Raw genomic sequence first — 24,227 nt, 5'->3', positions numbered from 1 at the left:
CATTCTGCTTGTCTCTCCGCCACGTTACCGGCAGCGGCAGTTTTAAACTCCGCATGAGGAGGCTGGCTCAGGTGCTGCTTCACATTTTACTAACCAGGAGTCTGAAGAAGGTGAAGAAGAAGGAAGAATTAGGAGGATTAAAGCAGTCGCTCAAGTATCGCAGCTTTCCGGCAGAGCCAGTCAGAGGTGAGTGATTACTAGTCACCAAAACTATGATGAGACGGAGTTTCACTGTGAGAGTCCACAGTTACTCAGCAGCAGCAGCAGCAGAGAGGCTTTAATATACTGAGAGAAACCCTGAACATGATGCTGATGATGTTACCTACAGTGTGTTTTGTTCTTGTATCAGCAGGAAAGCGAGGCAGGCTGTTTTAAGTCAGCTCAGCGTTATGGGTCTCACCAAACATCCCCGTCTTCTCTGCTGCCCAGTGATGGTGTCAAGAGGTCAGGCTCGCCCCTTGCTGTCCGGGAAGCCCTTATTAATTCCGCACTGAACTCTCCTTAGCAAGTCAAACATGAACAAAAGCATGCTCTCAAACGGGTCGTGTACCGACGCCACCTGCAACGACACTCTCACCGTGAACGGGAATGGCAAGCCGGCGACGAGCATCGTCATGTTCTTGGCCGGTGTGGTGGGAAACCTCCTGGCTCTCTTCATCCTCGGGGTGCACCAGAAGGAGCATCGCTCCAGGTCCTCGGTCTTCTGCATCCTGGTGACCGGCCTGGCCCTCACAGACCTGCTGGGCACCTCCCTCCTCAGCCCGTCTGTGTTCATCTGCTACGCCCGCAACTTGTCCCTGATAGGTCTGGGCGGTGAGAGCCTGTGCAAGCTCTTCGGCTTCGCCATGAGCTTCTTCGGCCTGGCGCCCATGCTCATCCTGTGCGCCATGGCCGTGGAGCGCTGCCTGGCCATCAGCCACCCTTACTTTTACTCCGTACACATCCGCCGCAGCTTTGCCAAGTTCACTCTTTTCTTTATTTACCTCTTTTCTTTGGTTTTCTGCCTCCTGCCGTACAGCGGCTATGGCAAATTCAGACAGTACTGTCCCGGGACGTGGTGCTTCATCGACATGGATGCAACAGGGGACGAGCGGGCCAGCTTGGTGCGGGCCTTCTCCCTGTCCTACTCCTCCCTCATGGCACTGCTGATCCTGGCGGTGTTTGTGTGCAACGGCTCGGTGATTGTCAGCCTGTGCCAGATGCACCGGAGCCAGGTGATGCGGCGCGGCTCGGTGGGGTCGAGCGGGAGAAGGAGGAGGCTGAGCCTGGCCTGGTTCGGCCAGGGCGAAGAGGAGATGGACCACCTGGTGCTGCTGGCGCTCATCACTGTGATCTTTGTGATCTGCTCCCTGCCGCTCACTGTGAGTTCACATCTGACCTTCTCTCAGTGTGTGTGCGTGCGTGCGTGTGTGCGCGCGTGCGCGCGTGTGATTGATTTGCCATTGTTCTACTTTTCTGCTCTTTTCTAACACTTTTTGTTGTCCCATCCTCTTCTGTTTCGTTCAGATTTTACCCCTGAATCATGATTTGTCAGCATCTTGTGAATTTATTAGACTGGAAAAGGAGGAAAGAGCTGACACCTGTATGTGTCATTTATTCAGCTGTGGGAACATGAACCAAACCTCCTCAGCGAAACCACAAGAAGTTTGGGAATGTTTGTACTGAAAGGGGAACAGAAAAAGGGATTTTTTAGTCATTGCGATCATAAACATGGGTCCCTTAGTGGATGTATGTCTGTGCACTGACAGCAGAGGGTCGTTTTCAGCACGGAGTAGGTTAATTCTAGCAGTAGACAGTTTCCCAACCTCCTATGCCTCCACACCAGTAAAATTAATTCCTTCCCCTCTCACTGTAATCATTATGTACATAGAAAGCTCAGCTGGCATGGCGACCGTTGATGTTTTCCTTGCTGTGGTATGTGTTTGTGTGCCCTGTTGGTGTCTCCCTAACGGTTGTGCTTTGCTCTACTGGCTCCATTAACAAAAGGTGTGCCTGAGAGAGCAACCTTCACCACACAAGGCATGCTGCCACTGTGTGTGTGTGTGTGTGTGTGTGTGTGTGTGTGTGTGTGTGTGTGTGTGTGTGTGTGCGAGCTGCGTTTGTCTACTTCGCTCCATATCTGTTTATGTTTGAGAAGCGTGTGCCAAACCTGACAACCCTGGAGGACTGGTCCGGCCCTGCCTCTCCCAGAGGGCAAAGCTCCCCTGGCAGGAGTCAGAGGCGAACCAGCCTCCTGTCCGTGCCCCTGAACATTAGCCAGAGGTCCTGAGGCGAATCAAGTTTTGGAAGTAAAAACCAGCTGCATGATGTGATTCATGTGAAATATGTTAGAAATGGATGCCTGTTCTTAGATGTTCTGGTCTGACGATCAAGTGCTTTACAGGAAGCAGTAAAAAGTGTTTGTTCATGTCGTGTCTCATTGCATCTGGATGGCTTGTGGTAACGCTTGGCCCGAAGGTCTGACTAACGCATGGTGCATGCAGAAGTATTTGCCCAGATTTGTGGCTGAGAGGGCGCTGGGGGAACGAACCGTGATGACGGTATATACTTGTCAACACTTTGTGGGCAAGACTTCGAGAAACCGAAACTCTGAACTTCACCTCCTGCAAAATGCTCCTACGTTCTCGCTGTACAGTATTGTAGGTCGGCCTCAAAACAAAAGTAGAAAAGTTTCAGGTTTACTGAATACCTCAGTGGAACAGTTACTGTTTATTTTATTTAAGAACTTCCTTTTTGCTCTTCTTTTTTTAGTTGCTTTGATTACTTTGCAACCCTAATTTTAGATTTACTCATCAATTTTCATTCATCATATCTGCCAAACAACCCAGAGCTACAAGCCTGATCTGTGCTACTTTATTCTGAATAATTCAAGACCCTGTTATTAAGTAATCAATGTCTCATGCATCATCTCAGCAGTGTGTGCGTTTATGCCTGCTTGTTTGCTCATGTGCCAGTACATCCTTGCGGTTGTGACCGAGAGAACTGGGACAGTGGTTTGTGAGTGCTTTTCAGCAGACTTAACATGTTTCTGGGCTGATGTGGCTTCATGATTAACAGCACTTAGTTTGCCTGAAGCGCAACAGATGTTTGAGAGAAAGTCTGATGCTGTTCAGTGCAATGAAAATATAGTGAAGTGCGTGTTTAGTCGACTCTCCCCCAAGCGCAGACACAGCTCGGACGTTTGAGTGAGTTCACTCCTTTGCATGCGTGCACAAGCGGCGTCCAGTCATTATTCTTGCTTTTTAAACAACGATGTGCCAGCGCAACCCATGTGTTCCAGCTCCAGCATGTGTTTCCGGGTAGTCTTAATTTACTCAAAGCACTTTCATGAAACTGAATATACCTTGGAGAACAATGCTTTCAAGCTCTGAAGAATGGCCTCCGTTTGCAGCTCGCCCTCATCAACGGAGACTGCGAACTGGTGGGGGAGATGGAAAGCAGGTGCTGGAAAATAAATGCTTCCTTTTTTCTAACGTTAGTTTGGCGGAGGGGATGAAAAATTGTCAGAAAACGGTCATTATTTTCAGTGTTCTTTGCGTCACAGGTGCGGACAACGTTGCAGACATTGTTTTTGCGGATCGAGTTGCGAGGTCTTGTGCTAAGTGGCTTGTGGACAAAGACAGATGAGGTTGCATTTGCTTTGTGCATTTCTGAGGCGTGAGTGTGTCTTCACTCCAGCAAGATTATTCATTTTTCAGGAGGCAGGAGTTCATATGTCGTGGTGGTGCGATCAGGGAAGTGGTAAAAGATGACTAGAAATGTCGAAATTCCTCTGAAGGAAAGAATTTTTCTCGAAGGCGGTGTGCGTGTGTGTGTGTGTGTGTGTGTGTGTGTGTGTGTGTGTGTGTGTGTGTGTGTGTGTGTGTGAGACTTTCAAGACTAATCCACTGTACACACCAGCTTCCCAGGCTTGTCACTCTACAGCCCTGTCCTTGTGTGTTATATATCACCTGCTCCTGATTTAAACCTACAGTGCACACTGTTGACACACACAGCTGAAAAAGATAAGGTGTCATTAACTAATTGAACTTGATGCGATGAATGTCGAAACCTTTGATTTGTTTGATGTAGCGTCAGACATGAGGTCCCTCTTGGTTCATTCTAGGATGGACTATTGGCACATCATTAGAAATGTCACGTGGAATATACGATTACTGCTAGTTAAACATTTAAAATGCAGCTACAAAAAGCCATTGATTCAAAGCACAGAGTACACAGTACACAGAGCTACACGGTGTACAATCACACTGTCAACTTTACAACAGAACAAACACACACATTAAATACAGAATATAACACAGCTGGTGCTGATAGAATTTGTGCTTAAGCAGTGAGTTGATTTAAAGACAGTCAATCCACAACACTTTTGCTAATTGTTTAACTCCCAAGAACAAATTGCAGGTTTCATCTTTTCAAGTGTGAGAATTTGCTGCTTTTTTCTGATCTTTGTAAATTTAATATCTTCAGCTCTTGGACTGTTGGTCCGAAACACATCATCTCTGGCTTCGAGAGGCTGTTATAGACATTTATCTAACACTTTACAGACAAAAACAATGATCTATTAATCAAAGAAATACACTTAGTAATTAAAAGATGGGTTGGTGTTAAACCTGACCATCCTTAATTGCAGCCCTAAGTGAAATTATTGTTGATTTATGGATTGTTTACGCTCTCGTGTGAGTATTTCGGGTCAGTATTTCATGTCTCTGAAAGGGAAATAAGCACTTCAGCACTAGTCCATTAGGCCTTTCTTTGCCCCGCTTTGTCCTGCCATCTTCAGATTATAAATAATCCAAGCTATCTCCAGCGGGGGGACAGGTACAGACCGATAGCCTGTTTGTGACCAGCACCATTAACCCTCCTCCATGCTGTTCCCATGGGAACCACAGAAGCTGCCTGGGGCCCACATGTTGCCAGTCAATACCTGGATCAATAGAGTGCTGCAAAAGAGTTATGTGCAGCCCTCAGTAACGCCAGGTGTGTTTTATTTTTAGATGAGTGTAGCAACTTTAATCCAGAGCAGCGCTGTGGGACGGCTTTGAACCACGCATGAAGCTTTCCTTCAGTGTTCGTACGTTGTCTGAGTGTTAGTCAGGACTTGTGTGTGTGAGGTTAGATGACAGAGAGTGAAACAAAGATCAATAAACCAAATTAAACGTCACTGAGTGGTGAAAGTATTACAAGGGTCAATATAGCATCTGTAAAGAAATGATTTACACTAAGAGTTCAGACGATGTGAGACCCTGTGATCATTAAAATGCAAAATGATTGACGAGATGTTAGCAAGGTGTTGACATCCAACAATAGTGCTGAATGCATTTCCTTCCTGATGAAACATTTTTGAGGAGACAGTTTTTCTTTGCTTGCCGTTGTTGGCACGTTACCCCCACCTACAGACCAGTCGAATCGCCCGAAACCATCAGCATGACCGTGTATTGTGTTGCGCATGAGCATATGCACGGCACTCTCACTCTGTCTGTCCCCTGTGGCTACAAAATATAGATTGAAATTTAGAAAAAAAGTCTCAGGGGTTCACAGGAGCACAGAACATTCTGTGATTTGTAAAAAAACGAAAAATGGAAATACCCATACCCTTCCAATAGCTGTGAGCAAACTGGGCAAGAGTGCTGATCGTAAGGAAGAAGATAAACATCAGCTCTGACACATTTACAGTCACAGTGCATCATGTCTCCAGGAGTCAGTGCAGCGCCTCGTAAATCTGGGCTCTCTCTCAGACTGTGCCGAAGGAAACCAGTATGAAACAAAAGCAGATGAGTGAAGTTTTTAAAAAGTTACGGGAAAGCAAAACATTCTGTTGTCTGAAGAAGCAGGAGCTTCATTGTTTACGTGTTCAAGAGCTCCATTAAGAGAAATGTGACAGTTTAGTTACCAGCAGGACTTAAACCTTGCGTACGACTTTCAGAATAGTTCCAAAACAGCCAGGAGGTAGGAGTCCCTTGACAGGCCCAGTCAAAGTCCTGACTCGAATGCTATTGAAAATATGTAGAATTACAGGATGATAGTCATTCACAGACACTCCTCACATCCAACTGGATCTGATTAAGTAAATCAGTGTGGAGGAAGAGGGGAAGTCCCCAAATCCAGACGAATCCAAGATGACTCAAGGCTGAGATCCCCGTAAGGCCTCCCAGAGATGGTATCAGACGACTTTTCTGTTTCAACGCTGTGTGACGTCAGCGTACTATACGAGACCCAAAGACATATACATGCTGTGACAGAGTTGAGATAAGAGCCAGCTTTGTCCCCCAAACTGTTGCTCCAGGTGCTGCCAGGAGATAAGCGTCATAATGAGCTCCATCCGTTTCTATGAGGAAAGCTGACGCTCTGCAATCAGCAGCTGGCTTTGCGAAACGAACAATGAGGACTCCTTTTCTGAGTGGACGGACGCCGCATCCTTCATTCAACATGTACAGAACACAGGCATACTTGGACGTTCATATACAGCACACATTTACTCCTGTTGCAGTTGTCACTAGGCTGCAGGCTCGACAATCCTGCCTTTCATGGCTGGTGTGTCTTGTGTCGTCACGTTTGAGACACACAGGGGAAAGTGAGGCAACAAATGATTGCAATGAAGATCCTCCAGGTGATGTATAGATATTGAACCCCTTTAATGTGTCATTGGAGCGTGTGGCCGCCAGAGAGCGTGGCCTTAGGCTTTAGTCAGAGGACAATTAGAGGTAGGCATGTGCTGGAGTGATTTTTAATGGATGAGGCACGGAATGATGAAACGAGACTAAAGACAGATGTGGAGGGCAGATAGAAAACAGAACAGCAGAGTTTATTGTTCCAGGATGGCCCAGTTATGTGCTTTGCTGAGCCTTGCAGCATAGTTTGTATGCATTTTATAGCGGAAATAGATAAGACTGTTGTCTCATGTCTAATTAACTTTGGGGATTTTGACTTAAACCTGCATTGACTCATATATTTGGCCACTTGGGGGCAGCAAAAACAAGCTGTAAAGCTGTAAATATACCGATATCCCATTTATTATGGTATATCAGTATATTTAACAGCTTATTTACACATCCAGCAGATACGCAGCATCATTAACATCCCGTTCAAGTTGTTTTTATGGCCACGGAATAAATGTCCAATATTCACTCTCTTTTAGCTCTGTTTTTGGTTTCTACCTATGTGTAGGCTCTTTAGCTGCTAAATCCTCCCACAATGTTCAGCAGCTGGTCACCAACTTTGACGTTCAGGCTGTTCGGTGCGGGGCAGGTAGTGCACAGTGGATTTTTAAGGGTTTGTGCTGAAAGCAGCTGGAAACACCACAGATGAAAGAGTGAAGTAAAAACAGTAAAGCTGTGGGCTGGAAAACCAAAACAATGAGCTGAAAAGCGCTAAAATGCTTCGTAGATCTGAGGGTGATAATCCTACAACTCTTTCACATACATGTAGTCGTGTGATTTGTGTTTAATACAAAATAGTGATTATAAGCACTTTAAACTGGAGCCTCTCATATGTTTAAAACTCACCTCTTTGTCGCTGTATCGTCTTATATATTTTGTTCATGTGGGAGTTGCCGCATTTTCTCTAGAAGTGGAAACAGTCGACTTTGCCCTTTCTTGGATTAGTCACGATGTGTCACAGCTTTGCTTTTAACCTTGTGGCAAAATTGCTGCGGATTTGAAATCAATACATTGTTAAATTGAACACTGACGTTAACAATGAACATGTTTGGGTTTTCATGTGCTCATGTATTATGCATTCCTACTTTCTGTTCCTTGAATTATGTCCAGCCCATTCCAGTCAGACTGCTTACCACATATTGTCTCTGCAGCTACATATGGAAAACATTACTTTGATGGTAAAATTGGCGTATAGAGAGGAAGAGCGTACCATCAATACAATGCAAGTGTTCCCCTGTACTGCTTAACTCTCAATAAACCCTTTAATTTACTGGCCCTTAATAGCTGAAATCAACCGCTAGTAAACGACATGCCATTATTTATGATGGTTGCAGTGTAATATAATTGCCCATGATAGATTAAATGTGTGTTTGAGTAATCTACAACGTCAGTCAGTATTACTGACAAAGACATGTAAAAAGAAAAAAAAAAAAGACACCTAGTACCCCTGTCCCTCGAGAAACAGGCTCAAATTTGTCTTTGAATTCACACTTTGCTGAACATCTTTGAACAAAAGCACAGCCGTGTTGGCAAGAGATGTGCAGTTTGCAAAAGCCGATATGTGGAAACATCATGTGTTTTCATTTGTGCGCACAAGTTCTTCTTTTACTGCTGTAACTGTTGCACTGACAAATGTAAAAATAGGGTTTTAGGGTATATTAGTAAATGCCCATTTATATGCATTTAGATATATTATAGAGCTTTAAATGTGTATGTGAGTAAATGAGTATTTTCACTGTGTGGTATTAGTACTTTTGCTGAAGTAAAACCCATGGGTGTCAGTGGAGATGAATTCCCATGCTGCGCTGTCATAGTGTCAATTGCGACACAGTTAAAATGAATTACCACTGGAACAGCATCAGCGGGGATTTCAGGAGCATACTGGCGAAGCTGTGCTTGCAGGATAGTTTTAAGGAACTGAAGAGAAAACATGTAGAGGAAAAAGCAGAATGAGTCATAGTTGCCTTTAGTTTTAGCTGATGGCTTTGGACACATGTGATTAATTATGCTTGTTTTGTCATTTATTTAATGAGGTATTTTTTGTAGGTTTATGTGAAGTTGAGCAACAGATAATTAGAGTTTATATGGGAGCATGAAACGTATGCGTACATTTTACTTTTCCCTGTAGAATCTCTTCCAATAGTTTCAAGGCCCACACCAAACAGTTCATTACGCTGACCAAATAATAAAACCTTATTGATCTTGGCAAAATGGTATTAGTTGTGGGCCTGTATTTTGTCTACAGCAGATGAAGAGCCGTCGGCCCAGAATAAATCTGTCTTCTCCAATCGATGGCTGCCTCCGGACTCATTTGCTTAGTTACTCATGCTCGAACCGAGCAGCTGTTGTTTAGGAGTCGCTGTTATTGGAGAGACATATCATCTGTCTTCTTTCAAATGCTGCCGTTTTAAACCACTGATTTTTTTTTAATGATTTGCTCGTTCCAGCTTCTTTTATAAGATCTAAGGTTATTTTTGTTCACCTCACTGACTGAGGGGTCACAGGCGGGCTGTTTGGTTAATAATGGCTGTCAATATTACAGAGTGAAAAAGGTGAGAGCAGTTTTTAGAACATGAACGCCAATAGATGAAATATCTTATTGACAGTAATTCAGCAACGATCAATAACAGTTTAGATAAAAGGTAAAAAGGCCAAACATTCTCTCATTTCAGCTTCTCAAATTTAAGGATTTAATTGATTATAAATATCATCGTCATCATCATTAGTTCCCCTTGGGTCAAGAATCAATCTGAGCCGTACAGATGATCAAAACACCAGAGCTTGATGGATTTCTGTTCTGGGTGGTGAATCCCCAGTAAGACTGAACTGCTGATCATTTGCTGCGTCTTGGATGAGCTCCTCTTCGCTTTCCACCTTGTATTTTCTACGATTGTGGATCTTCATCCTTTCTCCTCTCGCACTGGTTGAGGAAGACCACCAAGCTGTAGTTGTGTTTTCCCGCTGAGCTGCACTGGTATTGATCTGAGTACACCGGACGCTTCAGTTATTATTGAACTTTTTGGAAGCAAGTCGCTCCTAAGCTTAATGTTGGTTGTCTTGAGAAAGATTGAAACAGAAGGAAGTTTCCCTCTGAAGCAAAGTAATTTGTAGGCTGTGTGCATGTGGCCAAATAGGATCTATCAGAGAGGTTTTTCCAAAACACAACATGTCAGATTTTGTTTCTCATGCAGCTGTTTACCATGTACTCATTATTTAGTGCTCTCCATATCTGTCTGTTTGGTTTCTTGCTGTGTGTGTGCGCAGTTATTTGTCCTACCCTCAGATCCTGCATTGTTCACACAGTGTTGAATGAAATATGCTCCACACCCAAGTGTAGAGTTTCTCAGCGTTAGGGTTGGGACCCTCGTGCGGTCACTTGATATGCAGAGGCTGATATACTGATACTTGTTTTTTACAGGGACATTCATTAAAGTATACCAAACCAACACTTATGACAACATCATGTACTTGGATGAACACACACACTTTGAGAGCTTTTATTAAACAGGGATTTACACATAATCACCTTTTAAGTTGATATGGTGCATTTGTTTGCAAAGAGTTGTCTATTTATACATCCAGCAGTTATTGAGCAACACTAGCATTAATTTGGAGTCGAGTTTCTGGCCACCTGACGAACGTAAGTACAGTATCCACTCTCTTTTAGCTCCGTGTTTGGTCCCTACCAGCTCCTGAGAGGAATATCTATTTTATTTCTATTTATAGCTTCTAAACAGTTCTCCAGCTCGCTTCTAGCTGTGTCTGTCTGCTGTTGGGTGCTGAGCAGGTAGAGTGTGGCTGGTTTTTGGAGCTTTGTGATTGAAAACAGCTGCCTGCTGTGGCCCAAAAATAACAGTGAACCAAAACAGGAAAGCTGTGGCCAGACAGCTAAACAATGAACAGAAATTCACCATAAAGCCGAGGGGAGCTTCAGATTCAGGTGGTAATTCTCTGTAGGCCCATCACTATGAGCGACCTCGACATCGTTTTCACGTTGTCCTCTTTTACATGAGTCTTTTCTCTCACTTTCAATCTTTGGCTGAATTCAGACACCGGCTTCGGCGAGCGCACCAACCACAGATCAGCCAAACTTTTTCTATTGTAGCCGCTACAGTATTAACATTAATACCACTGATGTAATCTGCAGTGGAGACAAGCAGCCTGCTACCTTTGTGTTGGCCGATAAAAAATAGTGAGGAGAGATAAAGGGTTCGACTCGTTAAAGTCAGAGCTTAACAAATCCGGTAATTTTACCAACGAGAGCCGGATCCAAGATGGAGCCGCTATCCAAACCCCTCCCTGTTGTTAACCTAATAATTGAATCTTCCGGGACAAGTGGGTGCACAGAGAACAATAGGATTCTTGTTTCATGCTCCACCTTGGCAGCATTCTCCGGAGATATATGGCCTGTTAAAACTTGGCAGCGGTGAAATACAACACCCTCACATCAAACAAACCACTGTGGTGAGCGTCTGCTGTTGTGCTGAGGGACGTGTGAAAAAGGGAAACGGCTGAAATATAGATCAATAAAAGCCCGACGTAAGTTAGATAACAACAAGATGATATGAGATGGACATGTCTCAGTTCATCTGAGATCAGGGGAAGAGAAAAAGTAGTAAAATAACAAATCATCCACATGATTTCATGGAGAAAATTAACAGTAAAGGAAGTCTGGATGTTATTGAGGTTTTATTCCCTTTCCTGTTCCATGAAGTTGACTTCAGTTGGCATCGGAGAGGTTATGATTCATAACAATCGCTTTAAAAAACATATTTGTGCGATGGCCTGGCTGGGTGTTCACTTTCCTATCATAACTAATAAACAATCAAAAACTGATCCCGCTGATCGTGTGCGCACGATCACGCGTGAATCACTCGGACTTCCTTTTCAAAGATGATTCCTGCATGTCAAAGCAGCAGAAGACGCTCCGGCTTAGCGCTTTGTTTTTGTCATTTTGGGAACAGGCGTCATTAAATTTTCTCGGGGAGCTTTCCAAAATGTTTTTCTGCTGTGTACGAAATGAATACTGCCTTCAAAGAGCGTCTGAGCCAGAGTCCGCAGACAACAGGGACTAAACAAATGCAACAAGATAATTGCAACCAGGCAGCCGGTGCAGATTCTGTGGTTTGGGATTTTAGGGCCCAGCGAACACTAGCTGATGTTTATAGTGCACAGAACCTGAAAATATGTGATGGGAATAATCCCCCCCCCCCCCACTCTCCTCTGCTCCCAGGGACTTCCTTGCTATCCTAAAAATACCTTCAGTGGTATTGGCTCTGTCACAGAGCAATAGCTCAATTATTGGCTTTGCACAATGATGCTGACAAATGGTTAGTCCCCAGGTCAGTTATTCCAAGTCCTCTTATAAAAAGCTCAGGAAAGATCAGTGTTCGTAAAGACACATATGTTTGTCTGTGGATTAAAAAGACAGAAAATGAAAATATTTTCTATTGTCCTTTTGACTGGGAACTAGTTTTGGGTTGGTAAGATAAAAACTAAATTTTAATGAGAGTTGGCTCCTCACACACCAAACATTTAAAAAGATATTAGATGACAGGATTGATCTTATACTTAAAGGCTGAATATGAAATTACAGTTTACAGTTTACAGACTGGAAACTAGTCTGGCTCAGTCCAAAGGTCACGAAATCCACGAGCCAGCACCTCTCAAGCTCCGTAATGAACATACAACAACCGAGGATTAAAAATCATATTCTGCCTTTTTTGTGTGTGCGTGTGTCTCTATCGGTTGTTGGTCAGAGCCAAGATCCGGCTGGTTGTTTCCTGCTTTTTCTTGTATTTATGCTAAGCTAAGCTAACCAGCTACCTTGACATCGTTAGCCAGTTGCTGCCAGTTAGTAGCCAGTTGATAACCATCTCAAATAATATCATACTTTCAAAGTATAGGGTATTACACAATTATTATTATTATTATTATTATTATTATTATTATTATTATTGTCATCATTTACAATGACCGTTAAAGGAATGAAAACAGAAGGGTTTTTATTTTTTTTTTTTTTGGACAAATGGTTTATTATAATTTCCCAAAATATTATATCCTATATTATAACACCAATATGGTAGATAAGCAAATGTACATGGTGTTATAACCATTTATTTTCCTACCACAGCATACTGGAACAGTGGAATTATGGATCCAGGCATCAATCCTTGTTGTGCAATGTTTGAAAGTAAGCCTTAGATGCCCCTTTAATGCTGCACCATTAATGCACCATTATGCAGCAGTTTAATGAGGTGTACCATACTGTGTTTGTTTTTTAAGTACCACAACAAAACGAAAACACCTTCAGACGGGCTCTGGTTTGTTGTCAGAGTCGGTCAGGTGAAGTAATTTTAACTGCAGGCCTGCAGTGCGTGTCAAGACTTGATTCCTTCCTTTGTTTTATGCAGTGCAGATTGGCGGGTCCTACAGTATGTGTTCAGTTGCCTTTGTTTAAATGCCAGAGAAAATGAGATGGAATGTAAAAAGATAGAAAGCAGCAGGACATTTACAGTAGAACCAGGCCTATTGTAGTATCTACTGCAGGTTAATTCGATCAGAAACTTTTCGTTTTCCGGGTCATCTCATATGGTTGAAAACAAAAGTTTGGGTATAAACATGTACTGGATTTTGCAGGCATGTGGTGGACAACTGTAATTCATACATATTCTATACATACATATACATAGAGTTAAACTAGCAATGTATTTATAGCCCCTTGGGCCAACTAATAATGTTATCACAGATGTTATTATTGTAATGAAGCTGTTGTAATAACCGACAGAACTGATGGATAAGCCTATGAAAATATGACCTAGGTTTTAAAACAACAAAATTGGATGTTCTTCATTGCCAAAGAACATAAAAAGCTCAATTTATAATGCTCAGTTGTGGTCAACCGTTGGCCAATGAGATGATGAAGTGTGCACATGGCCGGGAATTAGAAAAGAGGGACGTGGCTGCCGTCCAGGTGGCTGTCTGTGACAGCCCCACATGACTGATCTGAACTGGCTCCAATGGTGATGTTAAACACAAGAATAAAGCAACGATAATCAACAGCATTCAATTTGAAATTTTACATTCCTTTCTTTTTTTTGGGGGGGGGGGGGGCATCAAAGTCAAGTATAGGCACAGGGCTCTTCTCTCTGTCGAAGAGGAACTGCAGTAAACGCCGTCTGTTGCAACAGCTACACCGTTTTGCAACATGGCCAAAGCCAACCTATCCTTATCATATATTTGCACATATCAGCCCACTTAATATTTCACTTTCCTTTGCTCAGTTTGTAAGTTGGCAGCCTTTCACAGGTGCCTCCACTTCCTCTTTGGTGTTGCTAGTGTGTATGTTTTCTTCTAACAGTTTCTTTTTTCAGTTGTCAAGCCTACAGCAGCTCCTACAGGAGCGCATGCATGACAGTTGACTCATCAGAGAGTGACAAGTTCAGTTCCTAAGTTTACATTACTGACGAGGACTATGGGAGATAATTATAGATTCTGTAGACATGAAGGCCGTAGCTTTCATTTATTATGCTATTTTTTCACAAACTGAGGATGAGAGTGACGCTTAAAACAGCATGTGTGATTTATAGCAGGAGGTGTGTGTGCATGTGTATCTATTACTCATGTTGTGGGGACATAAATCTGTGAACACAGTCACATTGTGGGGATTCACTGTCCCTATGGGGACAAGTCTCCATACTGTAAATCATTAAATTCTAGGGTGAACACTGGATTATGGTCAGGGTAAGTCTCCAGGAAATGAACATAAGTCTATGTAGCGTCCCAAAAAGTGACTGAGACTGCCTGCCTGTGTGTGTGGTCACTTTTCGTCCCAGATAGTTGACTGGATTGAGTGTCCAATCCAAAGTGCATTTTGCACAATGCTGATAAAAGGTCTAATGGCTCCAGGTAACTCGCTGCAGCCTCGGGCACTTCTTAAAGAGGAAACACACTAATGGATGTCCAGACGGGGTAATTCCCCTGATGAAACTCGTCTTAAGACAAACAGACTGACTTTACTTCTCCACGCTGTTGCCACATATTAACACTTAGTGCTCTCGTCTTTCTTTCTTGCTGAAACAGAACATATTGAAGAACATTCTGCACGAATGCAGAACATGCATTCGTGCCACGTCTGTGATGCACCCAAACTAACAGATTGATACAGATTGATGTCCAAGAAGCTAGAGATGTGTTGAAAAAGTCGCTAAACACAGCCTGGGGGGAAATAACCACAATGAATACAAGCACATGATGCATGTAAATGCTCTTGCCAGCACACACCCACTCATTATTCCTCTCTGTGCCTTTCTCCGCGTCTTAGACGACACAAACCACCTCCTCACTAACTGTCTGACTGCAGATTATGGAGCAGCGAAATTCCCCTTCAGCATAGAAACACTCTGCTAACCTTTACATTAACATCCACACAACATGGCTCATCACCAGTGTTTTTAGCAGGTCCTCCAGGAACTAAATCCATTCCAAAGGTCAGTGTGGTCAGACGGCTCAGGGACGAACACATACATTTGACTCTGCCTTGGAGCCTCATGCCGCACTGGTTGAAGAAGCTCAGGGGAGACAGCGTTTGTGAGAAATGAAGGCAGTGGGTAGAAATCCAATCAACTCTACTTTTTTTTTTCTAATTCTGGATCAATCCGCTCTGTTGGACAGCTCCTCGTCCTAGTCTGAAGCAGGAATAAATTGATAGACAGCCGTAAAGTCTGTGGGAAGACTTTTGAATCGGTGCCAGACTTTCTCTGAACTGCACCTTCAGGCAGAGTTACAAGAAATGAGGAGTGGAAAGTGACTTAGATTTTAAAGACTAGCCAGAGGTACAGTGGAAAGACTGAGCAGTCACTTAGGTGTGAAGTTAAATGAGAAATGAGAACGGAAAAGGCTCAAAGACTGAAACGTGACTTAGTTTCACAGACCTTTGATGGACTGTGCAAAATGTGAAAAAACGTCTTGTTGTTTTAGGACATATTTCATGCTGTGACTTCCTCCAGTTTCCACTAGCCTGGGTGAATGCACGCAAGCTCCTGGAGTCTTGTTGTCCTAGCGCTCACACACACACACACACACACACAAATAGTTTTCAGGGTTACATGGTGAAGTCAGAAAAAAAATGCAATATCAACCCCTGACACTATGATAAATAATGCTGTAACGTGCTTATTTATTTCCACCATTACAACAAAGACACCATCCTCTCTTTCCAGTGAGAATGATCTTTTTTGAGAATGATCCTTTTCCTGTAAATACCAAGGAGGTCAGGGAGTTTTATAGCTCTAATTAGTGTCTGCAGGTCAACCAAACAGCAAGGCAACTTATATGTTGCCTAAGAGGCAAAACACAGGGCAAAAGGGATCATCAAATGACTCACTACTGCTTGTAAAGTTTAATTGCCGAGTGCAGTATGTGATACTGAAGGTAGCTCCGATGAGCAAATTAACAGTTTTATAAGCTGGACTGTGTTGCTGCAATGGGTAGAGAAAGTGTTAGCGAATGAATCACAAATGAAACTACGGCCTTGCATCATGGTGAATTTGCCAGGTTTGTTACCATTGGTAACCCAAGCTGCAGCCAGTGACACTGCACAGGGATATTGTCTGGAATGGATGGATGCAGGATGCTGTCCTGATTGCTGTACTTAAAGCTGCTATAGCCAGCATTTTTATATTAACAATACATCAAAGTAGTGTTTGTAGTGACTAACCCACACTGGATCACCACCTGGCAGGTTCAACAGCCACATTGGGGTAGATATTGATCTTCTCAAGTTACTTTTGGAAGGATAGCAGTTAAGCATAATCCCCAAAATGCTTACTTGCTCCCTCAAAGACGTGGGCGACGCTGGTGCATTTCTGTCTCCTTGCTTGCTCGCTACTCCTTTGTGAAAGGCCTGTAATCTCTGCACTGCCTCCTCTCATCCCCGTGTAATGATCCTACAGTGAAACAGGATCAGGAAGTAGCAGTTGGGAAGAGTCCGCCAGGACCAACAAGATGGAAAGTAATGGGTCGTAGAGAGTAGACATCCATTATGTGGTCTGTTTCCTGAAAGACACAACAGTCATCAGCCCCAAATAGCATCTCGTGTGTCTCTGCCAGGATGTACCCATTTACACCAGCTGGGTCCAGGTACATAAGGAGACTCAGTAGCTGACCAGTCAAATGATTTAGAATTGAAATTATTGGCTGATTAATTTAGTTGATCAAAATAAAAATAATCTACAAGTATTTTGTCAAAAAAGCCAAAATATTTCCTAGTTCCACCCTCTCAAATGTGAGGATCTGCGGCTGTTGTTAATTGAAAATCAATAAATGGATTTAATGCAAAAAATCGTTACAGATTAAACGGAAATGAAAAGAATTGTTAGCTGCAGCCCTGAAATGATTTCTGTTTGATTTTTGAAGATGTAAATGACAAAAAGTGAAATACCCACAGGACTAAAATGGCAGTTTTCTTTTAGCCCGTCCTCATGCACGTGCTTGGCTTGACTCAGTTTGACTCAGGACATCAGGCAATCGGGGACGCTTTGGCGCCTGAGCAGTGCTTTTAATGTCTGAGATGTTCCATCTCAGGATGGCCCCTCGGTACACGTCCGATTGTGGAAACACAGATCAACTTTGCATGGTTTGACTGGCCAATGCCAAAAGGAGCCAGTGGTTGAACCCTGTTTGACACAGTAGCTTTAGATATGAGTCAAGATACAGTTTACAGAGCAGTGAATGATGATGGATGAATGTGTTTGCGCATGTACAACATGCAGTGTATGTACTGCTTGCATTTGTTCGGACAGTACACATGTGAACAGACGTGCTTTGTCTGGGTTAATACGTCTATAAGGACACTCATGGTATGTTCTTTTAAAGCTTTCTGCATCGCCATGATTCTCTGGTCTCCTAAATAATCGCCCCGATCCTCGTTGGCTGTATAACTTTTGCGGCCTGCTCTTCATCCCCAGGCCGATACATTAATACGCTCCTGTTTAAGGAGAGCCTGACATCTCATCACTTTGGCCCCACAGCCTGCAGTGCTCAGAGGAGACAGTTTGTGATAAGTGGCCCTCCGTGCGGGGCCTGAGGTCTGCTGAGAGGACCATAAGAGGCAGGGAGGAATGCAGGAGCAGGAGCAGGGCCGAGGGTGGTAGTGTGGAGCGAGATGGCGAGGGCGAGGGTGGTGGCAGAGCGTGAGAGGATGCATGTCTGTTTGAAATGTTTCTGGCAACACTGCGTGATCTATGAGGTGTATGATAACTGCGCCTTGAGCACGTTTGTCACCGTGTTTGTTAGTGCGTTTTATGCCAGTGAGCCTAAGTTTCATTTTTACTTCAAGCATTGATTTAAATAACAAATTGCTGCCGGCACAAAGGCTCTTTCAAGACTGTTATTAGTGTTCTGAGTCTTGTTGTGAAAGAGGTTACTGTACTCCTGTATCGTGCTGATTTTGGCTAGTTTTAGCCTGAGTTTAAGAATTTAACGCACAAACTTGGTCCAGGATGCATGAAGAGATGGTGCAACCTGATCCTGGACATAATCATTCCAAACCTTCATGGTTATACATTTTTAGCTTAATGCAAACCATTACGCTGATGAATACAGTAACCGACTGACTGTTTGACAAAGAAGTGGCATCGGGTCAAATTGTGAAATGTTCACTTGGTTCCTTGTCACAGTCATCAGCTTTAAAAGGAAACATGTTACCCTTCGAAGGGGAAACCGAGGCCACGCTGTTTCAATCTGTGTACATGCCAGTTCTGACTGTGTGTGTGCGAGTGTGATTAGAATTTAACAAGATAATGAATACTTTATGTATTAAGCCTGTGAGATCAGTGAGAATCCAGCAGTAATTCTGACAACAGCGCTTGTGCAACTCAAGAAATTTCACACAACCCCAAATAGCATGATTACTTCCTAAAAAGCCAAAGAACATCTGGGCGTTGTTTTGTTCCACCGCGTTGACTTCTGACACATCTAAGATGACAACACTGTTCCAGGTTTTTGGAGTTATTTTGCCACTGAGCTCAACATCGTCTCTGAAGCGTCAGAAGATAATTGCTGTTGTTTTGGGTTTGCGTACAGTCAGCCTCTTCCTCTCCCTCCCTCTGTCGGTCTCGAGGGTGCATCTGTAGATCAGTATGTGAGTGACCACATCCGTGTGAGCTGAGCTTGTTAATAAGCCTGGAGAGGACATAGTCATCCCTGCGTCTGCTCCCTCTGGTAGTCTGGTTTGGCCTGGCTCTGGACTCACTCCCTCGGGCCCCTCTCACTCTGAACTAGCTGATTAGTTTTCAGGACAGGCCCTAGCAACAGAAACATTTACACCAATGCACAAAAGCACTCGATCAGCACAAGCCATTAATTAGTCCGGTGTTTGTTGGATATTTCATGGAGGAAATGGAGAATTGTTGATAGAGAAGAGGAGCGAGGTGACAGAGCAGCTTCCTGGGCCAGCTGCTGTCTCCCTCTCTGCACAGCATGAATAAGCAGCCAGCTGCTGCTGTCTGGGCTGCCTGTCTGCAGCCTGTCATACCTTAAAGGTCAATGCAGGTAAAAGTTGTGGTTTTGTCATGTAGCATTGTCTGCATCTGTATTCAGGACACTTGTGAGAATTGAAGGCGTGCGCCCACAGAGTGTGTTTTATTGGTACAAACAGACGGATGTTGACATTTGTTAAAGCCTAGCATAACAAGATGAGCCACAGTCTCAACTGACACTGGTCATGTGTTCTCATCTGGTTTTAACACCAAAGTGCCCACAACTCCATCGTGTGCGGCAGTTACAGAGGCTTGAATCAGGCTCCATTTGGCTCCATCCAGCAGACAAAATGTTTAATCTTGTGGCACAACAGGTTGCCAAAACTCTAATGTATCAATTATTTGATCAGTCAGGTAATCATTTTGTCTGTGAAATGACAGAAATGATGACAAATTCACCGTCTGCCAGAACCCAATGCAATGTCTTCAGTTTGTTCATTTGTCTAATCAATAGTCCCGAGAGTCGGCTGTAATCAGCAAATGTTTCATATTCTGGCAGATTTATGACTGAACGCTATTATCCGACTGTCAAAAGTGTTAGGGATTAATTTTCTTTCAATTGCATCAATGATTAATCGATTGGTTTGCTTGGTAGCATAAACCAAACACACCCAAAACACAGAAGAAAACATGCCATTATACAGAGTACTTCCCATGGAAGGTTTCTAAAATAAATCCTTAAAAAATGATCAATTACCATAGAGCTACTAATCTAAGAGGAGGAGGAAAGCTTTTTTAAATAAAACAGGTGGCTGGTGAGTAGAGATGTTGACGACGTGACACCACAATACCGAATATGAGGCGCCAAACCAGGCAAAAGCCAAGTGAAAATTGCAAGAGGAAACAAACATACACGAGAGATGTTGCAGGACTGTTAAGGTGCGCGAGAGAGGTGCGAGAGGTTGGGGTTCGGGTCACTAAGTCGCCCTTTCTCGGACGTGTGTCAACGTTTTCGCTCTGTCTGGTTTGGCGCCTCATGCCGGGGAACAGGTGGCGAGGAGAGAGCGAGGATGTTGGGACAAAGCTGCACAGTTGCCACGGATAACTCTGCATGCTCAGTAGCTTCGAGAGTGTGAATGTGAAGCCTGCTGAAACAAAAAGCCTTTTGGCTGCCAAACCTACTGTGGATACGTGAAAGTAAAAACACTGCAGTATGTGGCCGCTGCAGAAGACACTTTGTATTTTGCTTTACATTTGTAAGAAGTAAAGACTGTGTCTAACCTTGACCTTCTCTTTCTTCAGATTGCAGGTTTTATCAACTCCATTCACCCCTTTTGCGGTGACGCAGAGAATCTGACCGCCTTCCGCTTCTACGCCCTCAACCCCATCGTGGATCCCTGGGTCTTCATCATCTGCCGCAAGTCTGTTTTCCACCACCTTTGCTCTCTGCTGAGCTGCCGCTTCAGCAGAAGAGCCGTGAAGACGACGGCACACTGCGCCCTGTCTTTACCCCTTGACAATCACATACAGCGCAACCCCCCAGACGTGACAGTTCCACAGACCAACGTGTACTCCAATTTACCTCTGTGACCCTCAGCTGTGCAGGCTCGCTGGAGGCTGGGAGGCTTTCATGTCTTATAAAACAATGGAGCAAAACTGAGAGAAGAACCTTGAACATTCACACACAGGATTCCTCTGTTCACCATTTTAAGGCACAAAGACTTAAACAAAGAAGTGTCTGTCACCTTCTAGACGTGGCCTATGAACTAACTTTGGGGAAAAAAAGTGATTGCACAAAGTCTTAAACGTGAACTGATGGAAACTGTTTCCAGAGGAGTTGTGCCATAAAACAGACAGCACTGTAACGTAGCACTAAGGAACACATCCAACTGTGTCATGCCTATGAATAATATACTGTCAAAGAATATATGCACTCGGGTAAAGCTATATGAGTAAACAATATGCATGAATGTATACTGTCTTTCCTCTCAGCCTTTTCTTTAAGACACTGCCACTCTTCATTAATGGATCGCCCACATGCCCACTATCTGTGACATGAGACGCAGTTCACACTCGCTTCAACTGACGACGTGTTAATCCGTTCCATGTATTTGATTCAAGTGAGGAGAAGATGTCCCTTAGATAAAGTGGCAGAAGTAGGTTTCCCAGACAAGGCGCGGCATAATTCTAAATATAAACCAGGACTTAAAGAAGAATAGTCAGTCATGTCTTAACACGACAGAAAGCATAGAGCCACGCTAGCTGCCCTTTCCAGGCTGTACTTTGGCACAGCGGCACTTTGAGCTGAATGCTAATGTCAGCATGTTAACCTGCTGATGTTGCAGATTTAAACAGTTGCTATTTAGCACAAAATACAAAGTACAGCTTAAGCTGATAGGAGGTGTTTGGTAATAAACCCATGAAAATTTTGACCTTGTGATGCCAATCAAAGAAAAGTCAAGGGGCTAAACCAAAGTTACTACTCTTCATCCTCTTGGCACTTTAGAAAACTGCACCAATAATGGAAACGCGCCCAGTGCTTGTTCAGATATGTCTGTCTGGATCAAGGTGGTGGACCGCCAGACCGACATCTTTCCTTCTCTAGAACAACACTGCTGACGTGGCTATAAAGTGCAAGTCTGGCTTCCAGCTGTCAGGCGTTTACATCATACCCGTGAAAATGGGTCTTTGTTGCAGAATACTTGTCTGACTTGTTGTGCTGTTCGGTCTTTGTTGTAATAGACCAGATAATCCAGGTGCTCGCTGACAGACGCCGCTGTTCCACCTGCAGCACAGACTGCTAGTCCATGTCATCACTGCACCGTATGGACTGATAGATTGGAGTCTCGTCTTTTCGGGTGCTTGTGTGGTTTAACCTGTTGTTCAAATGATGTAAGCACTCTAGAAGTCTCACAATTCAACAAATTAAAGGTGAAAATGGGGCATTTGTTTTAATATAGGCTAAAGTTAAAGGGATAATCTGAAGTTAAACCTGCCTTTTTGGAAGTTCAACTCTTCTTCCAAGAAATCAGATCAGTTAATCAAAGAGCACATTTAGGACTATTACAAATCAGTCAATCAGTCTTAAAGGGCCACTTTAGTCTCAAACTAAGTTCATATTCCTACCCAGACAATAATCTCACTGTAGTGCACGAACATTTGACCCCCCCCCCTTCTCATTCTCTCTCTTTTCTAACTACCTATGATGATGATGGTCTGTGAATGTTTTTTTTAGAGCCTCTTTGTGTTTGAAAAACTCTGCTGCTGCAACATGCACTGTGAGAAATAGTCTTTTGTTGTTGTGACTTCAATGCTGTAACTGCAATGTAATGTAGTGTATTTATGCCTTTATGCCTTTTACTCTGTGCTATAATGTCGTGTATCCTGACACTTGTGTTACTTTGGTTTCCGCTGTAGAACACGGAGGAGTAACGGTGATTTGAGTTCAGTCGTTGTTGTGTTGCACGTTCACTTTTTCGCTTTATAGTCTTTAAAAGCTCAGTCATGCATGACCCGAGGTAAGTCACGTTACCACTTGCACATTTGGTATTTGAGGGTATAAGTAATTGAGATGTGCATCCATTAAAAATGAATGAAAGGAATGAAAGAATACTTTTTTTTTAAAGTAGTATTCATTATATGGTACACATTTTGTTCATGTGAAGTTAAGTATTAAAAGAAAAAACTGCCAAGTCTGGCAGCGTATATCTGTGTATGTTCCCGAAGAGAAACAGCGATGTGATGTTGAACAGGCGTACATATTAAAAACCACACTGCTCTGTCTCAGCTCTTATATAGTTCTTGACTGTCCTGACACCTGAACATAACATCAGCCTTCACTGCACTCATTTGATATGTGAAGCTCCGTTATGCAGGAGTGAAGTCATTTCTTTTATGAAACAATGTGCCAAAGCCAGCCAGAATAACATAGCAGCGTTGTTGCTTTCTCCATAAATGTGACGTGTGCATCATTCAGATTTCTGTTCAAATCTGTCATTTAAATGTTCACCATTGTGGAGAATATTGAGCATGAATTCTTAGAGCGCATCGCCACTTGTTTTTGTGGGGAAAATATTTGGTAAATGTAAAATGTGGATAAACTTCTTAAATGTGACAGATGTGGGATACAGAGTGATAGAAAGTGTTGATGAATATTTACATTTTGCTGTTCTATGTGGGAAATGAGGAGGGCTCATGCAAACAGTTGAACGACAACAGCTTATTGTGTGAACAGTATCATTTTAATGTATTAACATTGGTTTGCCACCTTTAGAAACACAGTCCCATATATAATCTGTAGTTAGAACAGCAGAGCAGTGGTGGTCCTACAGCACCACCACATGGTGGACTAGTGTACACTCCCAACCTGTCACAGTTTCTCCTCAGGCAGCTGCTCTCCACTGACAGCATAGTGGCAAAAAGGATTAAGTTAATGTGCTGTAAATCAATGCAGTTGTGAACTTTCATTTGCTTCCCAGAATTGAGTTGGCCAACAAAAGATCGCCTGCAGGGTTCTAGCGAAATAGATTTCACACACAAAGTAATCAGGAATTGGCTCACGATGTGGTTTGTTTTATCAGCAGCTCAGACAACTGACTGATTAATTGCAACAGCACTGCAGAGAGGTTTCACTGTTCATAACAAAGGCCGCACGCATGAAAGAATAACTGGAAATTAACAATGGAATTTCAAATAGCTCCTATGATACATACAGGGAAAACTTTGCTTTTATATCACTGAACACTTCTGTAACCATTCAGAGTCCAAACTAGATCATTTTTTCAGCACACACTCAGCTCATCTTATGTCAATGCAATAAAGTATAAACCTACAAGGTACAAATATTAAGTGATCACTAGAACTATTACAAAGCAGTTTAAAGTTGTAAAAGAGCTACTAAAACTATATTTTGACTTATCGTGACTAATTTTTTGTGACTTTTATTGAATGTCTGTCAATGACTAAAAATATTCTTTCAAAACTGCAACAGCACTTTCAACTGGCTTCCCCTTCTTGTCTCATAACTAAAGTCGTGTTACTATAAATAAAACTGATGAACTGTGGACACTATATTGACAACAGATGACGCCAT

General features: G+C 43.1%; 1 protein-coding gene across 2 annotated transcripts; it reads left to right on the top strand.

Annotated features, from left to right (window-relative positions):
- On the top strand, nt 1–24,062 carry ptgir (prostaglandin I2 receptor). Of its 2 annotated transcripts, none has more exons than XM_041940624.1 (3): nt 1–186; nt 353–1,361; nt 20,438–24,062. In XM_041940624.1, exons 2-3 carry the CDS (start codon nt 516–518, stop codon nt 20,723–20,725), a joined length of 1,134 nt encoding a protein of 377 aa, XP_041796558.1. In that variant the 5' UTR covers nt 1–186; nt 353–515; the 3' UTR covers nt 20,726–24,062. The 2 variants fall into 2 exon arrangements, with proteins under 2 accessions (XP_041796558.1, XP_041796559.1); XM_041940625.1 differs by having other exon boundaries at nt 350–1,361.
- Nucleotides 24,063–24,227: the final 165 nt, after the last annotated feature.

The sequence above is a fragment of the Chelmon rostratus genome, chromosome 7 (genome assembly GCF_017976325.1).
Source record: "Chelmon rostratus isolate fCheRos1 chromosome 7, fCheRos1.pri, whole genome shotgun sequence".
NCBI classification, from domain to species: Eukaryota; Metazoa; Chordata; class Actinopteri; order Chaetodontiformes; family Chaetodontidae; genus Chelmon; species Chelmon rostratus.
The sequence above is the reverse complement of the archived record's forward strand: the minus strand, read 5'-3'. Positions and strand labels throughout refer to the sequence as shown.